Below are 9,284 nucleotides of genomic sequence, written 5' to 3'. Positions count from 1 at the left end.
TTCATAAAAGCACAGACATGACCTTTATTCTTTGGCTTGTTTTGAGTTTGCCGGGCAAGTTCTGGCGCCCACAGGAAACCTCCTGTCAGTGACCCCTTGGATGCAGTGTGTCCATTAACAGAGGTTAACACTCACACCTCCTGGAGAAGGCTGCATGCACGCGTGCAACCGCCCACAACCCTGATCAGTGGATTTTCCATGCTTCCCAGCTGTTCAGGTGGGGCCATCCCATAACTCTGAAAGCAGAGCTTCTTGGGTGTGGAGCTCTGCTCAGTCGGGGCACAGCCTTTGGACAAGGGATCCACCCATGGAGCTGGAGCCGGCTCCCCTCTGGGTCGTTTTGTGTCTATGTGAGCGCACGTTTCCCTTCCCTTTTCTGGGGAAACCTTCAGGAGGATACATTTCCTCAGCTTCACCCAAGGGAACAGAAGTGCTTGGCATGTACACAGGGGTTTGAGTCTTGCAACTGGTCCAAGGTCACGGAGGACAAGCTTCTAAAGGGGACTTCAGATGGTGGAAACACCCCAAACTTTCCTTCTACCGTGCTTCCCTGGTGGCTCAGACCGTAAAGAATCCGCCTGCAATGCAGGAGACCCGGGTTCCATCACTGGGTCAGGAAGATCCCCTGGAGGAGGGCAAGTCAACCCACTCCAGTGTTCTTGCCTGGAGAATCTCCATGGACAGAGGGGCCTGGGGGCTAAACCCATGGGGTCGCAAAGAGTCGGACACCACTGAGCGATTAACAATTTCCCTCCACGGAGTCACTTCGCCTTGGCAGAGGCGGGAGGCAGAAAAGCACCCGGACACCCGGCGGCCGACCTTGGGGAGCTGGCGATCTCTTCCGGCTGCTAACTTAAAACTGGGGTGAGGGCTCCCCCATTTCACCACCTACGGGCTTGCTGGTGGGGAGGTTTTGTGACGGAGCGCGGTTCCCCGGGCGGCCGGGCCGAGCCGGGGCGGCGCGGGGCGGGCCGGGGGCGGAGCGGGCGGCGCTGACGGCCGCGGCGGAGAGGGGGCGACCGCGCCCACTTCCTCCGGAGCCCGGGGACCCGCGGCCGCGAGCGGCGCCCAGCTCCCCCGCCCGGCCGTGACCAGGAGGCTCCGGCGCGACCTGCGGCCGCCAGCCCCGCGCGTCCCTCGGCGCCCCCGGCATGGACGCGGCGCCGAGGCGGAACCGCCCGGAGGGGCCGGCGGAGCGCCCGCCGCCCGCCCGGGACTCGGAGGAGGAGGAGGAGGAGGAAGCCGGGATGGAGCCCGGGCTGGCGGACGAGGAGGAGGTGGACCCCCGGATCCAGGTAGGAGGCGCGGGGGGCGCGCGGGGGCCCCGGCCTCCGCGCTCAGCCCGCCTCGGAGCTCCGGGTGCCTGCGCGCAGTGGGGCGGCCCGGGGAGGCCCGGGGCTGCGGGGGAGAGAAGCTCCGAGCGCCGGGTTTCGCCCGGTTCCTGGGGAGGCTGCGGTGCCCGCGCGGACGCGGCCCGACTCCATCGCCGGGACTCCCGGTGCGACGCGGGGGGTCGCCCGCAGCGTGCCCTGCGCTTGGGGCGGACGTGCAACAAAGAGGAAAGGGGGCGGGGGCGCCTGGCCGGGTTCGGGGTACCCGATCCGGCTCGGCGCGCCGCGGGCTCTGCGCAACCTCCGGACTCCGGGAGCCCGGCCGGCGGCGTAGCGCGCGCCCCCGGGGCGCTGGGCGCCGGCCACCCCCCTACACCTGGGGCGGCCGCCGTGCCCGGGGGTCGGAGCCCTCACCTGGCAGAGGGGACCGTGCGGAGCCACCCCCCCCCCACACACACACCCCCGATTCATTGTTAGCAAACCGAAGGGTTTATTGTCACCCCGGCGCAGCCCTCCGGCTGGCCTCAAATGGTTTAAAACCCAGCTTTTCCTCCTTGTGAGGTCGAGTGTGAACAGAAATCAGGGCCAACTGGTGCGCAAAGCTGACGCGCGAGAAGGCGAGAGGGTTGGCCTGCTTCCTGCGCCTCCATTTCTCCGGGAGATGATTAAAAAGCGGTTTCCTAGCCGAGATCTCAAAGTGACAGCTTAACCTCTTCACCCTCTAAGCAAAAAATCACAGCACACCCCTTTGCCAAGACCCATTTTTCTGCTCTTCCATAAGTCACTTGTAACAAAACCCTGCTTTTCAGCACGAACTGCGATTTCTGGAGACCTAATTGGTTTTTCAGTGTGCAGATCTGTTAAAAAGCTCATTTAACTCAGCTGTTGTGTTTAACTGAATTGTCATGGCAGGTGAGCAAGATAAAAATCAGGTGGAAAAAGCTCCGTATTAGGAATTCTATTAAAATCAGTTTGGGCTACTAAATTTTGTTTTCTTGGGGAATTCTGTTAACAGGATCCTTTGTTTGCAGAGTAAAATGAGTTAACTTCATGCTGGGCGCTTTTTACAAAATGTTAGCTTGTAAATATTTAAAGGATCAGGATTAAAGCTAGTTTTAGTTGTTTTGTAAACAGCTAGGTAGTTTGAATAATTGGCGGTTTGAAAAGAAAATGCTCTCTACAGAAAAATGCTCAACTTTAGGTTGAGTTAATGCCAGAATTCCACCCTTGGTTCGCATCATTTCATTGAGTTTATACTTTAGGCTTGGCTTTGTTTTCTTTTATTATCTTTTCTGCAGAATTCCTGCTCTAAAGCAGAAAGCATTATTTTGATTTAGCCTCTAAACCATTTGTAACAGGTGGGTTTACCTGAAGGCACAAACCTGCAATAAATAATTGACCTTCTAAGAAAAGACAAATTCCTGGGACCTTAAGTCATTTTCAAAAAGGCCACTATCAAGAAAAAGGTTTCAGAAATGCTGACATTCATTTGTTCTTCCAGCCAAGGCCCAACTGTTTTCCTTGACAATTAATATGGACTGGTTCCTCTTCCTACAAACTGGCCGGAGTAATTTTGCAGATTTTGGAGCTGAGTCACAGTGGAAACCAAAGACATGCATCCCTGAAGTCTTTTTTTCTGTCCCTTTTCTTCATCAGGGAGAACTGGAGAAGCTCAATCAATCCACGGATGATATCAACAGACGGGAGACTGAACTTGAGGTACAGAAAGCTGGGTCCTGAAGTGAAGGTGGCTTCTGTCCTGCTGACCCCAGGCTGGTTCATTCTGTTTTAATAGCTGCAGAGTGGTTGCTGGCGTTCCCTCCTTGAAGTTGAGCAATAGCAAGCTGCCCGACAGAATAAATTACACCACTGAGGCCAGCTTGTGGGTGGAACACATGTGGATCCAATTTCACGTGGTTTTCATCCTGCAAACTCGGAGGGGCCCAAACCAAGGGCTTTAGACACTCTTAAGCCCTGAAGTTAACGTGTCCGTTGAAAAGTTAGAAGGATTGAGGGGGGAAATTAGCTGTGCCCTTTAATGGATAAGAACGAATGAGCTCACAAAATCTCTTAAATATTTTACAGCGACTCCTTACATTGCTACTTGGAAATAATCATGTGTTTCCTTAAAAGTACTTAGATCTTTTTTGACTTTTGGGCCCCAACCATTCGCTGCCTCCTTGTCCCCGCCCTTCCACTCTCCTGCTTTTTTTCTTTATTGTCTGCTTGGGTATAGAATATTAATGATCTTAATGATACAGGAAAGCTGTTTAGTCTCGGAAGTGCTTTACTGCCTGGAAAAATCTGGAGAGCTGAGACCTCGATTTGAAGTTCGTGGGCATCTTCCCACCTGAGTGAACAGATTGACACTTCGTGGCTCCCACTTAGCCCCCATCCCTTTTCAGCAGTGGTTTTCCCACCACTTCCCAGCAGGTTTGACAACCCCCGCTTGTGTCTGGGAGCTGTGGGAGGACCCGCGTCTGTAGGTCAGCAGAAGGGGCGGGCGCCGCTGGTCCCTCCGGGTGAGGGGGTGGGAGGTCTCAGGAATGTGATCCACCAGCCTGGCAACCCTGCTTTGTCCCTGCATGTCGAGGCCAGAGGTGGCCCGAGAGGCAAAGCTAGTTTGCCGAGCTGCTTCTGAAGGACTTTTCCTGTGTTCTGATTCATCTGTGAGCCGTCTTCTCCCCCAAGTGAAGTACCTTCTGTGTGTGGAAATTTTTTGCACGTATCATGAATCAGGACTGTTTGCTGGGCAGTTGAAATCTCTTAGAATCTCACGTTTGGAATTCATTTAGCAGCATGACCCATTTCATTCCTATCAGGGTTTGACGTTTCCAAAAATTTTTTTTTTATTTTATTTTTTTTATTTTTTTTTTAAAAAAATTTTTAATGTCTCTCTCTCTCTGGCTGCTGTGAGTCTTGGTTACAGCATGCAGGATCTGTAGTTGTGACGTGCGAGCTCTTAGTGGAGGCGTGTGGGGTCTGACCAGGGGTCGAACCTGGGCCCCCTGCATTGGGAGCGCTGAGTCTTAGCCCCTGGGCCACCAGGCGAGTCCCCCGAGGGTTTTACAGGCTTTACCACCTTCCACCTTGTCACAGCAGCCCGGAGCTGTGCTGTTCATGATGGCCACCTCTAGCCATGTGTGGCTATTTGAATTTAAATTAATAACAATTAAATAAAAAGTTCACTTCCTCAGTCATAGTAGCCACCTTTCAGGGGTGCAGTAGGCCTGGTATTGGACAGATCGGAGAAAACTCCCATCATCGTAGACAGTTCTGCCAGGTGGCCTGGGCCTGGCAGGTAGGGTGGGAGGCAGGGACCACTGGTTCTCCAGGGGAGGACACAGAGGTCAGTGTCCTCACAGGTCAGCCACACGGCAGAGCCTAGTCATTTTTCAGATCCCCTTCCATTACTCATGCTCTGCGATCCCAAATACCAGCAGACAAGTTAGAAATATTTTTTTTTTTTTTGTTTTTTGTTTGGCAAAATACTGATTTATTCAGGGCCTCTCAGGTGGTCCTAGTGGTAAAGAACCCGCCTGCCAATGCAGGAGATGTAAGAGATGTGCGTTCAGTCCTTGGATTGGGAAGATCCCCTGGAGGAGGGCATGTCAACCCACTCTGGTATTCTTGCCTGGAGAATCCCATGCACAGAGGAGTCTGGCGGGCTTCCGTCCATGGGGTCACAAAGAGTCAGACACAACTGAAGCGATTTAGCATGCACGCACGATTTAGCATCCAGCACATATTTATAGGGCTACTCCATTCCGGCCCCTGTCCGGGTTGCCTTCCCCTTCTGAGGCACAGTTGTTTCATCTCAACTCTTCAGCCCCGATTTCCGAAGCCCCTTTCTGGACACACTCAGGTCTTTGTGTGTCTCGGGAAACTCTGACAGGTGTTTCCTGCCTGGCTCAGGAGGGCACTTGGCAGCCGCAGGGAGAGGGGGTCAGGCTGACCTGTGTCACCGGCTGCCCTTTCCGTGGCCTTATTATAACCAGGGTGTGAGTGCTTAGTTGCTTGGTCGTGTCGGACTCTCTGCGACCCCATGAACTGCAGCCTGCCAGGCTCCTCTGTCCATGGAATTTTCCAGGCAAAGGATCCTGGAGTGGGTTGCATTTCCTTCTCCAATAACCAGGGTGGACTCAGGCAAGTATAGGGCAAACTCTGGACGTCATGAAAACTTCCTTAGCAGTCGTGTTGAAAAGGAACAAGAAACAGCTGAAGCTAATTTCCATCCAATTTCCTTTAACCCAGAATTTTTGAGATAGAATAATTTCAGTGTGGAATCAAAACAGGAAAATCAAGAGTGAGATGTTTTGCATATTTTTGTACCCGGTCTTGGAAGTCTTGTGCATCTTTTATACTAGAGCATGTCTCACTTCAGACCAACCAGGTTTAGGAGGGCAGCCCGGGTCTAATTTGTTGGGTTTCAGCCTCTGTGCAGGCTCTCTGGGCACTGCTCACACTCGCAGAGCCCACCGGGAAGCTGATGGCTGTTGTCTGGCGGGCTATGTCCCTTCGGGCGGGCACTGGGCACCCACCTTGTTGTCGGGCTTGCAGCCTCTGCTGATCCAAGCAGATAGGGGTTCAAGACAGAGGCCCTGCCTCAGGGAGTTGATGTGTCAGTTGAGGCTGGGGTGTGGAGGGGCGGCTAGTGATTACAGATTGCGAGTCCAGTAGAAGAGCGACCTGACAGAGGAATCTCCGGAAAACACTGAGTGGAACAAGGGAGCCTGTGTGCGGAGCAGCAGATGGAGGGAGCAGCGGGGGTGCCAGGGGAGGGAGGGCACCGACGGGCGTGGGCCAGGGAGCAGCCATCTGAGCACACGGATGGTCCTCCTTGTTCGCAGAAGTTTCCACTAAGCTTGCGGGAAGCCGTGGCTCCCAAGGGAAATGTTGTGACCAAAGGCTTTCAGTAAGTTCAACCTCATTAGGCTCCCGTGAGCCGCTGGTCCCCCACGTCCACTGATCAGTATGTAACTTTGTGTTTCTGTTTAAAGACACGTTCAGTTCAGTCGCTCAGTCGTGTCCGACTCTTTGTGACCCCATGGACTGCAGCACTCCAGGCCTCCCTGTCCATCACCAACTCCCGGAGTTTGCTCAAACTCATGCCCATTGAGTCGGTGATGCCATCCAACCATCTCATCCTCTGTCTCCCCGTCTCTTCCTGCCTTCAATCTTTCCCAGCATCAGGGTCTTTTCCATTGAGTCAGTTCTTCACATCAGGTGGCCAACGTGTTGAAGTTTTAGCTTCACCATCAGTCTTTCCAATGAATATTCAGGACTGATCTCCTTTAGGATGGACTGGTTGGATCTCCTTGCAGTCCAAGGGACTCTCAAGAGTCTTCTCCAACACCACAGTTCCAAAGCATCAATTCTTCTGCGCTCAGCTTTCTTTGTAGTCCAACGCTCACATCCATACATGACTACTGGAAAAACTCAGCCTTGACTAGACGGACCTGTTTTGGCAAAGTAAAACCTTTTGGCAAAGTAAGACCTTTTTGTCTCTGCTTTTTAATATGCACGTGATTTTATTGTAAAGATTTTTTTTTTAAAGATTTTTTTTTAATGTGGACCATTTTTAAAGTCATTATTGAATTTGTTAAAATAGTGTTTCTGTTCTCTGTTTTGAGTTTCTGGCCTGTGGAATCTTTGTTCCCCAACCAGGGATGGAACCTGCACCCCTGCAATCCAGGAAAGGCAAAGTCTTAACCACTTGACCAGCACAGAAGTCCCTAAAGACACCTTGCTACTGCTAAGTCTCTTCAGTCGTGTCCAACCCTGTGTGATCCCATAGACGGCAGCCCACCAGGCTCCCACGTCCCTGGGATTCTCTAGGCAAGAATACTGGAGTGGGTTGCCATTTCCTTCTCCACTGAATGAAAGTGAATAGTCAAAGTGAAGTCGCTCAGTCGTGTCTGACTCTCTGCGACCCCATGAACTGCAGCACGCCAGGCCTCCCTGTCCATCACTAACTCCCGGAGTTTACCCAAAGTTTACTCTTGTCCATTGAGTCGGTGATGCCATCCAGCCATCTCATCCTCTGTTGTCCCCTTCTCCTCCTGCCCTCAATCTTTCCCGGCATCAGGGTCTTTTCAGATGAGTTCATTCTTTGCATCAGGTGGCCGAAGTACTGGAGTTTCAGCTTCAACATCAGTCCTTCCAATGAACACCCAGGACTGATCTCCTTTAGGATGGACTGGTTGGATCTCCTTGCAGTCCAAGGGACTCTCAAGAGTCTTCTCCAACACCACAGCTCAAAAGCATCAATTCTGCTTCCCTGGTGGCTCAGAGGTTAAAGCATCTGCCTGCAATGCAGGAGATCTGAGTTCGATCCCTGGGTGGGGAAGATCCCCTGGAGAAGGAAATGGCAACCCACTCCAGTATTCTTGCCTGGAGAATCCCATGGATGGAGGAGCCTGCTGGGCTACGGTCCACGGGGTCCAAAGAGTCGGACACGACTGAGCAACTTCACTCACTCACTTCACCCAGCTTTCTTTATGGTCCACCTCTCACACCCATACATGACCACTGCTAAGGACACACTTCCCTGTTTAAAGAGCACGTTTCACAGAAGAGGAGTTTGAAACTGCAGAAACATTGAAGTAAAGTGAAGTCACTCAGTTGTGTCCAACTCTTTGCAACCCCATGGACTGCAGCCCTCCAGGCTCCTCCATCCATAAGATTTTCCAAGCAAGAATACTGGAGTGGGTTGCCATTTCTTTCTCCAGGGGATCTTCCCAACCCAGGGATCAAACCCAGGTCTCCCGCATTGCGGGCAGATTCTTTACCAGCTGAGCCACCAGGGAAGCCCAAGAATATTGGAGTGGGTAGCCTATCCTTTCTCCAGGGGATTTTCCCGACCCAAGGATTGAACCCAGGTCTCCTGCATTGCAGGCAGATGCTTTACCCTCTGAGCCACCAGGGAAGCCCAGACTTTTATCAGAGAGGCTCTTGAATATGAGCCTGATGTTTCAAGTTAAGAAAACACATGTATTTTCCCACAGGCGCATTGGTTAATCAGCTTTAATCATTAACTCATGGAGTGTTTCTTGAGCACCCACTGTGTGCTTCCCTGAAAGCCTGTCTGAAGGGGGCGGGCCTGGGGCGGGCAAGGACCCTCCAGAGGGAACAGTCGGTGCTAAGGAGGGGCGCCTCCTGGGCTGAGCACCGGTGCCCTGGGGGTGGGGCGAGCCGGTTGGAGAAAGATAAGCAGTCCTTCTGCCTGTGGCAGCCTTGCCCCGGGGTGCGGTGGGCAGGGAGACGTGCTGATGCACTTGGACGCCGTGTACCCGCATCTGTTCTCAAAGGTTTGAAACGAGAGGCAGCGCAGAGAATTTCTAAGTCACTGTCATCAGGATCTGTAACATTCCACGCCCAGTTCCTTAGTTTTTTTACCGCCGTGTGTAGTGTTTCCTTACCCCCTGCTGCTCTGAAGGTGGGCTCGTCTCGGGGTGAAATGGTCACTGATGAGAAGCAGGAAGGGCCCTCCAGGCCCAGTTGCCCACGCACATGTTTCTGGCTCAGAAAGCCATCGCACACTGACTTTTCAGCCTGCCCTTCCCAGGGGGCAGAGGCGCTTCACTGTAAACGGCCGTGCACTTTCCCTCTGTGCCTGGGTGGAGGCGGTTTGAAAAATCATCCGAATTCTGGACATCTGTGTTCCTCAGACTCACAGAAGGCCTGCACCCAGCATCGACCTTCTCCTTTGCCAAAAACTAGCAAACAGCTTCTCTTTAAAAAACTGTCCCGAGCTTGGAAACTTGGGGTTGGGGAGGAGAAGAACCGGTGAATTGGGCGCATCCTGGACTCTTCCTAATGAATTACTAGCACAAGTCAGGGGAAGAGAAATTATTTTCTCAGAGGACAGTGTTGTCACATCTTAGCACTTTCTCCTTTAAGATGTGTGTGTGGTGTGTGTGTGTGTGGTGTGTGTGTGTGTATTGCATGAGT

The 9,284-nt window shown here is 52.7% G+C and overlaps 1 protein-coding gene across 1 annotated transcript in view; it reads left to right on the top strand.

The window, feature by feature from the left end:
- The first annotated feature begins 1,014 nt into the window (after window positions 1-1,014).
- SH3BP5 (SH3 domain binding protein 5) overlaps window positions 1,015-9,284 on the top strand; it is an 82,708-nt gene continuing 74,438 nt past the window's right edge. Inside the window, exons 1-2 of the mRNA XM_061424918.1 lie at window positions 1,015-1,295; window positions 2,988-3,050. Coding sequence (XP_061280902.1) covers window positions 1,152-1,295; window positions 2,988-3,050 — 207 coding nt within the window. The 5' untranslated portion in view covers window positions 1,015-1,151. The remainder of the gene's footprint in view (window positions 1,296-2,987; window positions 3,051-9,284) is intronic.

Source organism: Bos javanicus, chromosome 1 (genome assembly GCF_032452875.1).
Source record: "Bos javanicus breed banteng chromosome 1, ARS-OSU_banteng_1.0, whole genome shotgun sequence".
Classification (NCBI taxonomy): Eukaryota; Metazoa; Chordata; class Mammalia; order Artiodactyla; family Bovidae; genus Bos; species Bos javanicus.
Note: the sequence above shows the minus strand (reverse complement) of the source record. Positions and strands in the feature narration are given on the sequence as shown.